The sequence below is a fragment of the Corella eumyota genome, chromosome 4 (assembly GCF_963082875.1).
Source record: "Corella eumyota chromosome 4, kaCorEumy4.1, whole genome shotgun sequence".
In the NCBI taxonomy this organism is placed as follows: Eukaryota; Metazoa; Chordata; class Ascidiacea; order Phlebobranchia; family Corellidae; genus Corella; species Corella eumyota.
This window is the reverse complement of record NC_137493.1, coordinates 4,040,893-4,058,766: the sequence shown is the minus strand read 5'-3', so window position 1 is coordinate 4,058,766 and position 17,874 is coordinate 4,040,893. Positions and strand designations below refer to the sequence as shown.

Here is a 17,874-nt window from a genome sequence, read left to right as displayed (position 1 = left end):
TCCTTTTGTTAAATTAAGTAACAACGACTTATTGAATAGTTATAAGCTTAAAATATAAACAACCAAAAAAGTACTATGAATAAATATCTAAATTTAACCAGTTTGGATTTTTTGGAATGACTACTGTAAGTTTTTTTTAAACGGTAATAAATCTGACATATCGCAGTTAATCGGAAACATGTACGTCACATTTTAAACTAATCAGATTAAAAAAACAGGAAACTGGATTATCGAGTATTAACCCTGTGTATGACTCAGATTACTTAGAAGTTAATTTATACGAAAATAATTCTAAAGTAGTTTGAAACAACATATATTTACGTTTATAAATACTTGTATATTATGGTTTATATAATAATTCTTGAATTTTAATGGAATTTCCAGAACTTTTTTTAAAACTGCCATTTAAACACATTACAAAAAGGCCGTAAAGTCAACTTTCCTACAGCGAGGATAAATCAAAATATCGGAAATTTCTGGTAAGGAATAATTCCAGTTAAAATGGAAGTCGATCTGTATTGATTCCACCTTTTATCTCGCCGCGATCAAAACAAGTAAACATCTGATACGATGTCAAGATGAGAAGTTTTCGCCGCTGAATCGAAGCGACAATATTCCAGACTTTGATTATTTTCTCTCTTTGCAGTGTAAACATATTTATGCCCGCTTTTTTTCTGATTTTTAAAACAGCAAAAAACTAAAGGTTCGCTTCTAAAGCCAAAGAGGTTAAAAAGTAGTTTAAACTTATGGATTTTTGTTAGTTTTGCCACATTTTCTTGTCAGAGTAATTACCTGTCCAAAATCACTAATTTACTCTTTAGATGCTATTACTGTAAATAATCGTGCTTATCTGTAGCAAATTTAGTCCACGTGTTCGCCTATTTAACAACAGACGAGCCCAAGTCAGGGTGGGGCTTGAACGCTTTAAATCCTCTCAACTAATTGGAAACAAATCCTACTTTTGACATTTTACGAAAAGTTTTCTCATTTCTCACAGTTCGCGTTACTCTTCATTTAATATAACTGTTCAAATTTCTATATTTAAGATAGTTAACTGTATTGGTTAGGGCAAACAAAGCTAGCGAAGGCCGAAATGACAGCGAAGATTGATGACGATTAGCGGTCGAGTTAATGGAATTTACTAGCCTTGTTTCGTAATATTTTGACTTATTACTTTGAGGTGACAGTAAACAAAAACGCGGTTATGTAAGTGGATAAAAAGGGATGAAGTATTTGGCCTAAAACAGCTAAGCTGACAAATAGCAAGCACCCATAACAGTCAGCTAACTGAACAGCTGGCTGACGTCCAAAAATAAAGACATATTAGGCTGGCAGACCCCTCGACAAGCTAGTTTGAGTTGATTAAAATTGTGTTTAACAGTTGTTATTGTTTTGTCATCGAGAATTCGCGGATAAACAGTTCAGATATGTGTTTGTGGTTTTGTTGCATTGTGTTGGCACAAACTACATGGTTGTTTTGAAATTCATTATCAACCAAGTGTGAAAACAAACTATGGAAATTAATTTTGTTCGTTGCCAGTGAGGTAGGACTAATTGGTGCGTATATTTCCGATTAAATTCTTCTTGAAATTAATATTTTTTTCTATAGAAATTTCCAGGATTTGTGCACATGCTAAATGATGCAATACGTGTAATTTACTTGTTCCCTTCTAATTTGATACAATTGTGGATTAAATAAAGCCATGTAAAGTAGTTTTTATCTTGCCTAATGTGCTACAAATACGTATTGAAAACCATCTCGCGTTACTATCGCACGTTGTCCATTTACTTGCGTACAGGCCGCGGACGACAATCGCTTACTAGAGCCCCTTTGATGTCGGCCGCTTGCTTTTTTCACAATACTCCTGTTTTTATTTTTCTCTAGGCTTCCCCGCCTTCCTACCAGATAGTCACAAAGCTCTGATAACTAACGATTTGTGCGTGGCCTTTCTTAATCGAGTGACGGCGTGCGCAAGTAGTTTTACTCACAGTTCGAATAAAGCCTGCTTACAAGTTTACAGAAAGAGGTGTGTACCTACTGCCTGGCATGTTTGTATTCTCGATGTGCGGTCTTCCTAGAATCAAAAATAGCAATTTAAACCAATATTTATTGACCACGCTTGTACATTGAGGCTGGACGACATTGAGAACCAGAATTTTAGCCCTGTGACGTAAGAGATAAATACCAATTTATTAGTCAGCAGTCTTGTCAGTCAGCCAGTCACCAGTAAAATGATAAAAGGGTGTTTATCTTAATCGAAACTTGTGTTGTCTCATATAATCTGTTTGTAAAATCTTGCGTCAAAAGGTTCAGTCGTGGTCCAAAGGCTCTTGACTATCTGAAGATTGAATATTTGTGTTAGACCTAACACGACAAATCAATTTTGTCAACCGCGTATTTGTATAAGCACCGCGGTAATTACGGTCAGGTTAAATTTATACCCGCGGCCTTTTTACAGAAGCATTTAGGATTTACTTGTTAATTTAAAGTTAAATCTGATGTAGTTTATGTTAATTTTTTAAATACCAAAGGAAAAAGAACATTTAAGGAAAATATAAGTTACATTTATCGTTTTCTTTGGAAGGGAATTATTTGTTATTGCTATTTATTAAATTATCAAGATGAACAATCTGTTTTCTTCAATCGTTTTGGTTTTTATTTACATATTAACCCAATCAGCTCAATGTACTCAAACCCTTACTCAAAGCAAAATAATCACTGTAAGCAGGCAGCGCCAAGGCAAATCACAAACATCTAACCCTCTGTTCGTTGGTGGCCTGGAACAATATCAGTCTCAAAATACAGAGCACAAAGAGACAGGATACCGTCAATCGGAACTAGGTTTTTTGTTCAAGGGCAATGTAATGCACCGGCGTTACCGACGTAGTGCTAAGTCAGCCAAGGACATACGCCGTAAGCGAAAGCGAAAGAATCGCACTAAGCCGGTGCTGGGCTTTGTTGAAAGCGCAATCGTCGAGGAAAAAAGTGGAGTATATTTCAATTCCAAACACCGTAGTTCTATAACTGCTAAAAACAAGTACCCATCGGCTTACTCGCGAGAACCCAATTTAATGCTATGTCCAGTATGGCCAACTGACCCTAAAGTAATTGTTAATTGTTCCAACGGACGAAGGGTTCGGTCTCGGTGCGAGGTCCGGTGCGCGCCCGGATTTCGGCTGGTCAATCGCAACCAAAGAAAACGAAGATGTCGACCTAGCAGCGTTCGGGGTGCAAAGAAATCGACGCCGACGGGAAATGCTTTTTGGTCAGGCCGGGACGAAAACTTTAAGTGTGGTGGGTATGTTTGTTTTGCACTCACAAAGCTACTTTTCATACTTTGATATTTACCCAACGAGAAATAAGCCTTCTTGTTATTTTTTGTATATGGTCACTTTAAACATAAATCGGCACGTTTAAATCCTCCGCGTGGTAACTTATTCGAAACGGCGATGTTTAATTTCTCTCGAGTGCTGTAAATCTTGACCTTGTTTGTTGGATTAAGTGCCATTATATTTACGAGAGCGGTTTTAATTGCCCATGAAGTCCCTTGGGTGACGAGAACACGTAATCGAAGTACAACTTGTAAGCGAAATTGAATACCGTTTATGACGTAACAAAAATTTCGCAAAAACAAAAAAAAATTACCAATTTGGCCCCAATTTTGTAGTCCGTTCCTTTTAGGTGTGTTGTATTAGCAAATGGGTATTATATATTTACGGCAAAACACGCCGTACCAACAAAGTCGACGCTTTTCAACCGATCTGTCATTTCACAGCTTCAAATGTTTGTGACAGTCACGCGTTATTAACATTTTAAGTTTCGTTTACCTGCGATTCTTCGACCACTTAGCACGTCGTATGTAAGGGGCAGGTTAATCTTTCTGCTAACCCATAATTTCATGGTCGCGAATCACCGGCTCGGTAATGAATCAATAACGATAGGCAGATTTTCAGTCGATTATAAATCGCAACTTCCCTTAGCGTGCCGTACCCGCAAAATACTTTTTAGAAACGCGCGTTTTTCCCACGCACTAACCAGCTGATCACCGGCAATGAAAGTGTCACGGGGCATTGCTTTTTGGCGCTAAACAGTTCATGTATTATGGTGTTCAATAGATATGTACGAAACACGATCTTAAGTGGTTATTTTCAAGCACTGAAAGTGCTGGTGGTTAAGCCAGAAGCATGTCATTGTTACGACATAACGTAATATTATGACGTCATATTTCAATAAAGCCGCATTGTTTATTGTTTTACGCGCGATTTTACACTTTCGGGCCTTTCGAAAACAATCGTGAATTGAATTAGTTAGAAACTTAATTTTTCTTGAACGCCGATTTCAGTTAATCTCGTATCGTGTAAACTCACCATCAAAGAGTTAATCTCCCACCAAATATCTCGACTCAGATTAGAACTACTTGAAATCTATCTTGGTCCAGTTGATTAAACACTGGCTTTTTAATTTGTCATCGGCCGAAGTCGCAGGTGCGCGCGTGAATGCTTAAATTTGATGTCGCCTGTTTATTAATATTCAGCGGACAAAATTTGATTAATTGCGTCGGATAGTTTAAAAATCATATTTTGTAGGATTTTAAAAATGCTGCTTTCTTATTAGAATTAAGTCACTTTCCGAATATGCAACGTTAAAATAACACTTAATTAAAGAATCTAATAATAAGGGTTTTCAAATTCCACTTGGCAAGTCGATTACCGCTTTGAATAAGTGGCCTTCTGATGTTATCATTTGGAGATAATAAACATGTTGCCTATCCTTTGTTACGTAACAAACCAAAATATTCGGTCACAAAGATTTGCGACGGAAAACGACTGAAAGACTTGATTTGGTTGGAATTTTAATTTCACGGCCACTTCTTTTCAATGAATATTTTGTTAATTAAACATTCTGTTCGACATTTTAATGTTTACGTAAGAGCGCCTGTCAATTTTTTAAGCTTGATCGACAGTACGGGCCAGCAGGCTACCCACTAAAGCTGACGAATTAAAATTCAGGCTGAAAGTAGTAAATTTAAGATTTAAAAAATATATAAAAATGATTATAACTTCGACTACTTTAAAAATACATTTTTTATAACATAAATTATGGAAGGCTTTGAGCAATGTTAAAAAACTTCGTGCGTTTATGAGCGATTACTTCTAACTCAATGGCAGGTAGCCTAATACTTAACATAAGCCTAAACCCATATTTTAATCGTAACCAAATGCTATCTTCAACAACATTTATTTGCATTTAGTTTCTGCATGTGAGCCATTAATATCCCCACCTAACGGCAGCTGGAATTGCGATTCGTCCCCCAACGACGCACAGTTTTCGAAGTCGTGCTCAATAAATTGTAAGGAAGGTTTTACAGTTTCTGGTACGAATGTGCGACGTTGTCAGATTGATGGAACCTGGTCGGGCGACAACACGACTTGTAATCCTAACTTTAGTGAGTAATAATTAATCTATAAAAGAAGGTATCCGGAAGCGTGATGTAGTGGTAAGAACACTTGCTACACCACACATGAGGTCGTGGGTTCAATCCCCACTGATCCCATGCTGTAGCTTTCTTGAGTAAGGGGCTATAAACGGTATGAACTCCTGCTGAGCCAGCACTTAATCAGCAATATAATTATCGGAAAATTATAATCTATAATATCCCAAACTGCCACAGGTAACTCGAGACTGGGTCGGAGTAACTGATGTTACTCTATGTTTAAGTCGCTCATTCGACTTTTCCACATCAAGGATAAAAAATATACACAAAAAAAAAATTTAAATGTTTTTTAACTTTGTTTAAGTAGGTTTTATTTTCAAAACAAGAAAGATTAAAAATAAACAGGAGGCAATTAAATATCGAAATTTATAAAATTTAAAGGCTTTTCTACGAAGCTTTTCAATTTCTTTAAAACACTAACACAAATTTATGATTTTTAAAACTAGATTCTTCATCAAAATCCAAGTTAAAATCGTTTGTGAGACATCAAGTGTTAAACTGTGGAGATGTGTACAGTCTAACTACGTATCGACATCGGGACGATCTTTTTCTAGCTGCCGGAGACAAGGTAATTACTCTCGGACAAAAATAAAGCAATTTTCCAATTACCATATTAAATGTAACATGTTTTCTTAAAATTGACATAACCATATATTTGGTACGTCAATTACTACTAATTACTAAAATAGATGTTAGCAATTTAAAGTAAAATTGTACTAATTGGTGTCAATTTTGGACACTACCTTATTTACTTCCAATTAGGCTGAAACAGTCATTATTTAGCAAACATTGTCGTTTGAATTACCCAATTCCTGTTATTAGCAAACAGGCCTAAAAAAACAGTACTAGCTCCTTACCTGTTAATTTGTAAAGTAAATTTTGTGGTTTCCAAAGACAGGAAACCTAATTCGAATATACCGTTGGGATGGATCCCGTTTCGCCTCGCCGCCTTATCAGACCATTCATCACAGTCACCCAAGGGTGATCGAAGTTTTGCCGCACAACGGCAGCAAACTTCAGCTTTTCGTCGACAACAAAGACAAAACCATGTTCTACCTGTAAGTCTTAGTTAAAAGGCCCATTGTGTACATTATATTTATTTAATAAAACATGATAAATATATTTAAAAACAGTGAATTAGGTAGGCTCTACTGTATTAATTATTCTCGATGTGGGAAGGTCGATTCCACGACATAAACACAGAATATCATCAGTTACTCTGACCCAGTCCCGAGTTTTCTTGGCAGTTTGGGATTATATAAATTATAAGTGCCCGATATTTATGCTTCTGATTAAGTAAGCTTAGCAGAAGTTTTGTTTATAACGCCTTACACAAGGGTGCAACAGCATGAGAGCAATCGGGATTGAACATAGAACCTTATGTAGTGAAGCCAAGTGTTCTCTAACAAAAAATTAAAATATGTAAATTCACGTATATTTCAAAATGCCACTTTTTCTATTTTTTTGATTTAAATTTCAATACGAAAACAGTGATAATATTTAATATATAACTTCACACATTGCTTTTAGATCAAACAAAGACGGGAAATTTCTGAAACCAAGAATATCTCGCAACTTTTCCTTGATTCCATCTAAACGCCGTAGATCCTACACTGACGAAATTGACTACATACCACTTAACAATGATATTTATAGGTGCAGGGGTCGTAACAGACGTGGAAGATCCGTAGTTTTGGTACAGAAGTTGTCTAAACGCAGAACCGGTAAATATAGCTTATCTTAAATTTCGTTTTTTTGTTGGTTTAAAATATAAACTTATTTAAATTAATGCTTGGTAATTTTTTGGGGGATTTTCATAATTCTGCCTTTTTAAATTCTCATTTAAAGTAACAGATGGTATTTACCTACTGCGATTCTGTTAAAATTTTTAGTTACATTAAACTTTATTTAAAAATTTGTTTTTAGGGAAACGAGGTGTTTTTAAACGGGTTATGCGCCGAAAGTTAAAGTCCGGTGAAAATATCTACCGCTGCTCGATGGCTGTTGCTGGTAAAAAACTACACACCATTATCACTACCAACAGCCAAACCCGTGGTCAGGTCGGTCGCATAATCATCGGGGTCCCTCACAAAGGTCGAATGAAGATCATCGATATTCTAAAAGAAAAGGATCTTCGAAAATTATCCGATACTTCGGGATTCGAAGATACAGAGCATAACCAATACATTGTTGCTGCTCAGACCACTTTAAACGGCGAATGTTTTGTATATAAAAGGGTATGGCAACAATCGCGCGCTACTGGTTAACTTTGACCTAACCAAAAATAGGTTTTTATGTTGTTTTATTGCACTAGTTAGGCGAAGGAACATACTATGGTCAGCCTACAGGTTAGTTTAGCCCTGCAAAGGGAACTGCATTAACCTACCTCTCTTTATTATGTCAAAGGTGAAAACTGTAATTTCTTTGTTCTATGTGACCTCACTTAACCTAGTTTGCCTGTTTTCTAATATTCAAGAATCTCTATCTCACGTAGTCTTATCTAATAGTTTATCATAAATATAAACGGTAACAAGATCATAAAATATCTCAGGTTTTATTTGTAGTAATTGATTACTGCGCGGTTTTATTATTTTGCTGTTGTGCTTTTAGTATTTTTATTCTTACAAAACGTGTTTTAACGTTTTGTGACTTTATTTCTGTTCTTGCTAAGGTAGTAAGATATTTAAATAGAAATTAGATAAGTTTTTTGTATTTTATTTTTTGGTATGTTTTAAACTTTTTTTTGATTTGTAAATTAAATACATCACAACTTTTGCAAAATTCTCAATATTTTATTTTTATTAAAACCGAAACTAGGAAAGGGAAAAACAATATTTATGCTAGGTTTGTCTTCAAATTTGCCTTCACTTTCCTTTTTAACACTAGGTTTATAGTCATTTGTGGAACTTGTAATCTTTTGGTTGATAACTTGACGCAAGCCGATTTATTACACTATTTGAGTAAAATCTATAATTACGTGTACACGTTTTATTAAGAAAAAAATATTGTATTGTCGAAATTAATTAAATGGAAATACTTTTTTGCATGATTTTTTTTCACAATTGCTTTTTTTTGTTTCTCTCTTTTTTAAATGAGAGATCGCAAGGCTGTCATTTAAAAAAAATATATGTGTGCAAGTTTACACGTTTCATGTTTTAATGCAGAAAATGTATTAAAGTCAAAGTAGAAAAGTAAATCTAACAAAGTCTAGATTTATTTTTTATTAAGCTATTGTTACCATGGATTTTATGAAGCTGTGTGTGTTCTGTTTTATTTTTAGTGTATCTACTTGCCAAGGTAAGAAATTACATTAAACATAATATAAAATCTTGTTTTTATTCGTTTAGTTTATTAAATTTTATTTGTTGTTGATTAATGATCATAGGTGTGCTAAAAATTTTTTACATATTTTTAGCTATATAGGCTATTTAAAAGAATATGACAGTATTTTCTTTTTGCAGTTTTTTCAATGTTTTTTTAAGTTTATTTAACTTTAATTTAGAATATATTTCCTATGATGAACTGTATGCTAGTGGACTTGAAGCTTATTGGAATGAAAATTGGGAAAGTGCAATAACTTATTTTGAATCTGCACTACAAAGTTATAAGTATGTTAAATTATAATTTACTTGTTTTAATTATTAGGCAAATATAATGTATAGGCCTATATAATATTCAAAACTTTGAAAGGCAAATCGAGACTGGGTCAGAGTAACTGATGTTACTCTATGTTTAAGTCGGGAAGTTGACCTTCCCACATTAAGGATAAATAAATATTAAAAAAATGTTCTTGTAAATTTTTAGTAATATAAATTTAGGCATTTTTAATTTGTTGAATATAAGATTAAAAAAAAATTGATTATTTACATTAATTAATGGTGAACAAAAAATGTTTAGCAACTGTTAATTTAAATAAACAAACATCACAGTTTTTTTCTATTTACTTTAACACTTATTTGTTAGAAAAAACTGGGTGTCAATTTTTGCTTATATTTAAAAATTTAATTTTTTTTTTAGAGCAAGTAATAAAGGAATACAAGAATGCTCTGAATTATGTTTAAGTGAATTAACCTCAAATTCTGGTCCACTGTCGGACCTTGAATATATTTTCAATAAAGGTTTTATTTTTTTTATACTATTTTATTCTATGTAGCATTTGTTAAAGTTTTATTATAAATTTTGCTGGCATATAGTAGTGGTTAAAACACATAAAGGCATTGAATAGATTACCATTGTTTCTTAATTCTATGTTATAGCACCCTTAAGTAAAGGGCTATAAACAGAATAAATTTCTGCCAATCTGACTTAAAATTATCCCCTTCACATTAAGCACAGTTTTATTCAAAAAAAATTTACGATTCTTATGAATTTTAAATATATTTTTTTTTATTATTTTTCAGCAAACTGCTTAGAAAATTGTGAAGATGAAAAATTTGGCGATTCTCGTTCAGTTACAAGAGTTTCTGATGACACCAAAAATATATTTCAAACCAAATTTATTTACAAATATCTACAGTTTGCTTATTTCAGGGTAGGTTTTATTTTTGAAAAATATTACATTAAGTGTTTGTAGGGATTTAAGGTAAATTGTTAAAATGTGGGTTATATTTATATGTGCATTTTTTTAACTGTGAAATGTGGGTTATACCTTTTTTTATATTTTTTTAACAACTATTAGGGTAAATTTACCAAATTAACCTTTCGGCAGAAAATATTAGTTATATACTTTTACTAAGCAATTTTAAATATTAAAAAAAAATATTATCGGCCTATATACTTTTTTATAAAATTTTTTTTGTTAAAACAACTGCAAGACCTGTTACTAAATTACCATTTAAAATATATTTAACTTTGTTTTAATAGGGTGGATACTATAACGAATCTGTAGCTGTAACAAACACATATAATTTGTTTGACCCTGAAGATAAAATGATGTCACAAAATCTGAAATATTATTTACAAAACTCCAACACAACCGAAGAAATGTTGATAAATTTGGAGGCTGTACCTCATGTAGAACAATACAATCTAGGTATGTTATTTTTTGTTGTTTAAAAAAGTATTAAAGATAAAATTAACACAGGTAAATGAAGTAATTAAGTGTATTATTAACTAAATACATATAAATTATTATTTTTACCATTACATGCATTTTGAAAAACATTAAGTAATACAAACTTATAAATTAGTTTTAATTAATAATAACACCTTCAAATATTTTTTAATTTTAATCTTTTTTTATTGTTTTATAAACTTAGGTGTAGACTTCTATAATGCTGAAAATTACGAAAAATCAATTGAATATTTCGAGTCGGGATTGACTGAGTTTTACTTAGCTGAGCAGGGTTGTGAGGCAGTATGTGAGGGTGAATATAGTGAAAAAGGAGAGTACTCTGATGACCCAACTTTATTTCATCAATCTTTTGTTGGTAAGAATACCTAAAATTTTACAACGTTTTGTAATTTTTTTTTTTTATATATACATACCTAACTTTTTAGACAATTTTTTCGTATCTACAATTAAAAAAAAACTATATATTAGTTGTATTAGTTATATTTGTTTAAGAAATTTTGCGTCAAATTATTCCAATGTTATTTCTGTAATTCTGGTTAGATAATTTAAATTTAAAATAAATATATTTTTTACGAATGTGTTTTTTTTAGATCATTATCAATCTGTACTTGAATGCAAAATGAAATGTCCTGAAGAAGTTAGCAGAACAAAATTAAAATCAACTGAACCCAATTTTCTACCTAAGCTTTATTTTTATCTTCAGTTAGCATATTTAAAAAGTAAGTTAAAACAACTTATTTTTAAACAAATGTATTAAAAACAATTTTTTTAAAAATAATTTAATTGTTTTTTTGTGTACATAAAATTTATAATTGGGACTTGAACATTATAGTCTGATTTTTTTCATAGAGTTATGGTTTATTAATGAATTAAATAATTTTTTGTGTAGCAAATGAAAAAGCAAAAGCAGTTAGTTGCATCAAATCTTATCTTTTATTTTATCCTGATAGTAAAATAATGAAAGAAAATCTACAAAAATATCAACTTGATAACATTCAACCAAGAGAAGTAATTTATATTTTTTTAAACAATTTTATTATAACATAAAAATAATATCAAAACAGAAAACACTGTGTAGCCTTTATAACCTATGAATAGTATGCAATATTTTAATTTTTAAATTATAAATTTTAATAAATAAACACTGTCTAATTTTTTTTTAGGAAGCTTCAAAATTCATTTATCGTTTAAAACTACTATCAAAGTCACTAAAGTATATCTACAAGAACTTTGGCATTCAAAATTATGATAAAAATCTACTAAATCCCTATTCTGAGGAATTTCCTGAAAATGAGGAAGAAAAAATTAATTTAAATGAAAAAGAAAATAAAAACAAAATACTTGACAACAAAGAGCAAAAAGAAATTCCCAAGGATAAAAAGAATCAAGGTAGTTTTATAATAAAGTCAATTAAAATCAAGCCTAAATATATGCATAACTATATTTATAGTAGTGGTAGCCTAGTGTATATTTTACATATACCTTAAAATGATTTTTGTCTTTATAAATGTAAATTTTACATTATAGGAGATCCAGAATTGTTGGATGAATCTGCTACAGAATATGTTTCCACGCAACATAAAACTAATGACATCATTAGTTCAAAAGATAAACACAATATGGAAATGGAAAGATTGAGACAAAAAAGAATGTCTGAAGCTGACCCTAACCATGGTGTACGTTTCCCAAATTTATATAATTTTTAGGATTAAAAAGTTTTTTTTTCTTTTAAAATAATTTAAAAAAAAAATTCTGTTTAGGCACAATATTTATGCTATTATTTATTGCGCTAAATTGTTTAGTTAATTTATGAAAAAAGTAGAAATATTTAGATAAAAAGGTTTAACAAATTTTTGAAAACCATTTTAAAAGTTATAATACACCGTCAATTTATTTTTTTTTAATATTTTTTTAATGCAAACAACAAATTTTGTAACATTGCATTTTTTTAATTCAATGAAAAAACTTCATTTTTTAATAGAAAGATGTTGATATCTCATGGATTCAAAACGAAAAATTAGGAAGAGCAACAGTTGACTCGAATTATATTCAATTTATTGTTGATTCTTCTTCTCTCCCTTCAACTCCTGTTCCGGAAGGTCCAGTTATCTTCAAGGAGGCAACTCTTCTTGCAAACTCCTCCCAAATGAATGGACCCACAAGATTTGCAATGGATGGAATGGCGGATGAAGATCAGTGTCAAGATCTCATCGATCTTGTATTGGTTGGTTTTTACAAATAGTAAAAAAAACCTTAAAACATATTTTAAGTTATAGTTTGAGTTTGCATAATACTTTGCAGTTAGTCTTGTTTAAAAATATATTAAAGAAATGGTTTTTGGTTTATTTTATGTATAGCCTATATAATTATTGATCAAAAATTTACTTTCAAAAAAGTTTTTATTTACCCAATAAAAGATTGAGTCTTTTTTGAGTGATATAGGGTATATTTTAATACACTCATATCTGTTTATGAATTTTATTTTAGTCCGCTGGTTTAAATGGAGATGGGTATAAGGGCAGATCTTCTCCCCACACCAACTCTGAGTTATTTCAAGGAATAAATGTTCACAGAGCTGCAGAGGTAAAATTAAACACTTTTTGCATGTAGAAGGGCCTAATGATAAAAGGTGCTAAACACATTGCTTTTTTAGGGTATAATAATTATATGTTGTGTAGCATCTTTAAGTTATTAGGGGTGTTACCAATAGATCATACTGCTGTTAATATGTAGAAGTATGATTCTAAAATACTAAACAAATAATAACAAACAAATCAAAAAATCAAGGCAACTAAAGATTTGGTTTTAAAAATATCATTACCTGATGTTTAAACTGTAACGTATATTTAATGTGGTGACCACATTAACAAAAAATTTAAATTTTAAATAATTTTTTTCTTGTTTTTTTTCAAGTAAATAACTATTCATATTTTTATTGACATTTTAGTTGGCTGAACAAGGAAAATTACCACTGAGCATTGCAAAGACTTATTATGATATAAGTGAGAGAGTTTTACAACAGGTGGCGGCTTATTTTAAACTGGATGAACTTTATTTCGATTATACTCATCTAGTTTGTAGGACAGCTTTAAAAAATGAAGGTAATAAAAAAATCTTTGTTTATGTCATTTTTTAAAAATAAAAATTTAAATTGTAAATTTAAAATTGTTATCTATACTAGGACTTAAAATTTTAATTTCTAATTTAATTTATTTAATTTAAACAGTTGTTTACTAAATATGTTTTTATTTTAATCTTTTAAATTTTTTTTTTATTTTCAACTAGTTATAATCTGTCCAAAACTACAATTTTTTTTCTTGTTTCCACGCATCAAAAAATAAATTAATTCTTTAAACAGAAATAAAAGGCTTAAGCCATCCTGTGCATGGGGATAACTGTATCTTATATGCTGATGGTAGTTGCATAAAAGAACAACCCGCTTATACTTGGAGGGATTACAGTGCAATCTTATATCTTAACCATAATTTTGAAGGAGGTGAATTTATTATGACTGACAACACAGCTAAACGAGTCTTGGTAAATTTTTAAATAATTTTGATTAAGTTGCAATTTTCTTTTTTGTAAATTGCTGACTAATTCATTTTAAAAATGTTATCTATATATACTTGAAATCGAATTGCCTTTGTTGCTTTTAATCTGTATCTCTTGAATTTTACCTTCTTTTTACTTTTTTTAAATTTTTCAAAGTAAAGCAATTTATTTATAAATTTTTTTGTAGTTGCAAGTAACTCCAAAATGTGGAAGATTGGTGAGCTTTGGCGCCGGCGGTGATTGTCTTCATGGAGTTAAACCTGTCACAAGGGGGCGACGATGTGCTGTAGCCTTGTGGTTTACACAGGACCTTTCACATAACGAACAAGTAAGTTTAATTTTAATTTTTTTATAAATTTAATTTATATTTTTAGTACAGTTTTGACTATAAGGTATCTACTAAATATTGTTTGGTTGGTTTTAGTTTATGATAATATGAATTTTAATGAATGTCAATTTGAATGTTTTAAATCTATTATCTAAATCTTGAATTAAAGGTCTTGGAACTGATTTGTTGTCACGTTACTAATTAATATAAAATTATTTCAAAATGATCTTAATCACTCACTTTATTTCTTAATCAAGTTTTGATTGTCTAAAACTCCATTTTCAGTCCAATTTAAAATGAAATAAAATAAAGCCGACAGACATTATTCTTGTTAGACTTAATTAGATTGTACCTTTTCCATTTGTTACAAAGATATTTATATAAGAAAGTTTTTGCATTGGACATAGAGGAATATTATGTTGTTTTAATATCGGGTGGTTTTTAAATATTAAAAATATAAATTTAGCGCAAAATTATTTTGTAGTAGGTTTCTAAAAAGAATTTAGCACACCAGGTACAGTAGGCTTTTAGTACATATTTGTATGTTAGATAAAAGAGAATTATACACTACTTAGTTTTATTTAAGTCTCTTTGGTATCAAATTTTTTAAAATGCAGAAAGTACTGTTACTCTAAACATAACTAAAAGTAAAAAAAAACAATCAGCGAAAAAATAATTAAAAAGTCAATTTTTTGCATGTCTTTTTATTGTACTACAAATACAAAATCAACAATTTAAAAATTTAGAAAAGGTATTTGTTTTGTATTAAAGAATATAATTAAATATGCATGTTTTTCTTTATTAAATTTATTATATTTATACTTAGTTAAGAATTGAAGCTAAGCAAATTTTGGATCGTCTTGGTGCGAAAGAGGAATTATAAAAAAACAAATTTGCCAAATTTTAAAACAATTTTTAAATTTTTGTTGATTAAAATTATACAATTAATTAACACTATGCAATTGTATTGGTTTAACATTATTTTGATGCTTTTTATTTTTCTAAATTATATTGAATATTTTTTTTATAAAAAAAACATGACTTATTTAAGTATTATGAAATATAATTCTTTTACTTTATTTAAAATCAATTTATATTTTACTTAATTGTCAGCTAACTGTTTTGCCTTAAAACGCTTATTTGATGCAGCATATATATTTTTTAGTTTTTTTTTCAGTATTACTGAATATTATTCTTGACAAAGTTAATTAATGTTTTTGGTGTTTTGAATACCAAAGTTGCAGTACTTTTTGTTTAAATTAGTTCACTTTTTTTTAACAATTTATATAGCTTCAATCATAATTTTTTTAACCAAATTTGTATTTTTTGTGCAACATTTGGATGCTCTATTTATACTTTTTTTTCAAAGGTGCAAGCTTTTTGCAGTAGTCTACACAAACTCTATAAATATTTTGTATTTGTTATTTAGACAAATTTTTGCAATACAATTATCTTTTGTGCTTTTTTTACTTATTGTTTCATATTATCGATACCGATTTTGTCTTATTAAAATAAACCACTGCTTTAATAACACAGTTAGTTGTCTATACCCAAACTGTTTTTTTGGTTCACGGCCAAATTTGTTTTAAAATTAAGAAATTTTTATAAATATTTTATACATAATTGATTTTGCGTAACTACATGGAATAGTGTATTGGTGCTGATTTATACAGTCAGGCAGGTTTGTAGCTAGTCTTGACTTTAAGCAATTAAAGCAAATTTAAAACAGAATTTAAGTTAAGTTATTAGATGTAACGTAATTTTCAATGAAGTTCGTTTCTTGTATATAATATTTTTTGTTCATTTATTTTAAAAAAATGGTATACAATATTAGATCAGTTATAACAGTTTGTTATTTTTAATTTAAGGTATATACATTTTTTTAATGCTTAATTTAACTTCTATTAGCTTACTAAATTTTGAAAATCGTCGTAACTTTTAAATTTTAGATCTTGTTTTGTCTTATTGTTAGAGTTTATTAAACTTAATAATTTTTATTGATTTATTTATAGCGCGTACATTTGTGTACCATACTGTAAACCTTTTAAGAGGTAAAATGGTTACAATATGCTTACTTAAATAAGTGATCTTTTATTAGCTTAAAAAGGTTTTTATTTGCATGTACGAAAAATTTGTTCACTTAGGTCCTTAAAACCTTCCCTTCAAATATTTTTGTAGGTTTAATTTATTAGTGTAGTTTTAATTTATTTTTGTAGTTTTAATTTGTTAGTGTAGTTTTAATTTATTAATTTAAATATATTTTTTACAACAATTTTTAAAACACAATAAAAATTTTAAGAATAATTTTAGGTATATTGTTTTAATGTTAACTTTAAAGGGTAACCCAAACATAGTCTTCCTACAAAATTTAATTTGTTTTTGATGCAGTTTTTACATAGAGAAAAAACACTTTTTGATGATTCAATTCTAAATCGTGTGCTACATGTAATTCTATAAATTTCCAACACTCGATAATTCGAAGCCTTAATAATCAATCACATATGTGTAATATGATATTATCTTCTGTAATCTGACTCAACAAGCTTATGCAAAATAGATGTTCCACGCGTTTGAAATTCTCCTGTTTATGTAAAGCTATTTAAAGCAATATGTATTGCCAAATTGCTAAAGTAATTAACTGGTTTTGAAATTTTATTTTACTATGTAATTTAAAATGATTTATTTTTTATTTTGTTGGTAATAATAGTTTGTTATTATCATGTGTTTTATTTTTAATTTGATGTATTTGCTGATTTGTCGTAGATTAAAGCCTGCCTGCCTGCCCTAAAACCACGTGCTAACAGTGGACATAAAATATTTATGTGACGATTCGACATTATCAATGTCTGGTGCAATGTAAGCGTAGTGACAAATTATTTTGTTAACAATAAAAGCTAATTTCATTTCAATTTGAGCTCTCAGCAAAATTTTAATGTAGTGAGTAATTGTGGTATTAAACAAATTGTGTTTAATAGTGTTAAGAAATGCACATTGCTGCAAATAAAATAATTTAAAAATATAAGTTTTATTTTTTAATTTGCGACATGTGCTTTACTGCGTTTTAGAAATTTATTGTTTTAGATTTCTTAAATAAAAAAATATCTATATTGAGAAAAATATAGTAAAAATTTTTTTAAATTATTTTTTTGTTTACTTTCGAAGGCGTTATTTTTTATTTAATAACATATATTTTTAACTGTTTGGTTATTATAGCAATTAAAAGGCAAAATTCATGTTTTAAAACAAATTGGGATTATGTAGCAAAAGTGTTTTTGATAGTTCTTGTTTTTAAATATTGTTTTTTTTTTATAATTTTACAATTAAATATAAAAACTATAAAACATTAATTTTGATAAAAATAAGTTTTAACAATAATTTAAGCAATTTTTTGCAATCATGTTAAACAAATTACCAATTGATTTAAA

General features: G+C 29.5%; 2 protein-coding genes across 2 annotated transcripts; both read left to right on the top strand.

Moving 5' to 3' along the window:
* Positions 1-2,464: 2,464 nt before the first annotated feature.
* LOC145750562 (uncharacterized) lies at positions 2,465-8,156 on the top strand. Its single transcript, XM_082566630.1, has 6 exons — positions 2,465-3,295; positions 5,253-5,447; positions 5,942-6,063; positions 6,390-6,553; positions 7,026-7,219; positions 7,422-8,156. The coding sequence occupies exons 1-6, from the start codon at positions 2,623-2,625 to the stop codon at positions 7,760-7,762; spliced, it is 1,689 nt and encodes a 562-aa protein (XP_082422756.1). The 5' UTR covers positions 2,465-2,622; the 3' UTR covers positions 7,763-8,156.
* Positions 8,157-8,633: 477 nt separating this feature from the next.
* On the top strand, positions 8,634-15,763 carry LOC145750073 (prolyl 3-hydroxylase 2-like). Its single transcript, XM_082566007.1, has 16 exons — positions 8,634-8,792; positions 8,998-9,103; positions 9,513-9,613; positions 9,896-10,026; positions 10,359-10,527; positions 10,754-10,924; positions 11,160-11,288; positions 11,459-11,577; positions 11,733-11,958; positions 12,097-12,245; positions 12,551-12,793; positions 13,057-13,152; positions 13,517-13,670; positions 13,928-14,106; positions 14,309-14,449; positions 15,276-15,763. The coding sequence occupies exons 1-16, from the start codon at positions 8,735-8,737 to the stop codon at positions 15,330-15,332; spliced, it is 2,229 nt and encodes a 742-aa protein (XP_082422133.1). The 5' UTR covers positions 8,634-8,734; the 3' UTR covers positions 15,333-15,763.
* Positions 15,764-17,874: the final 2,111 nt, after the last annotated feature.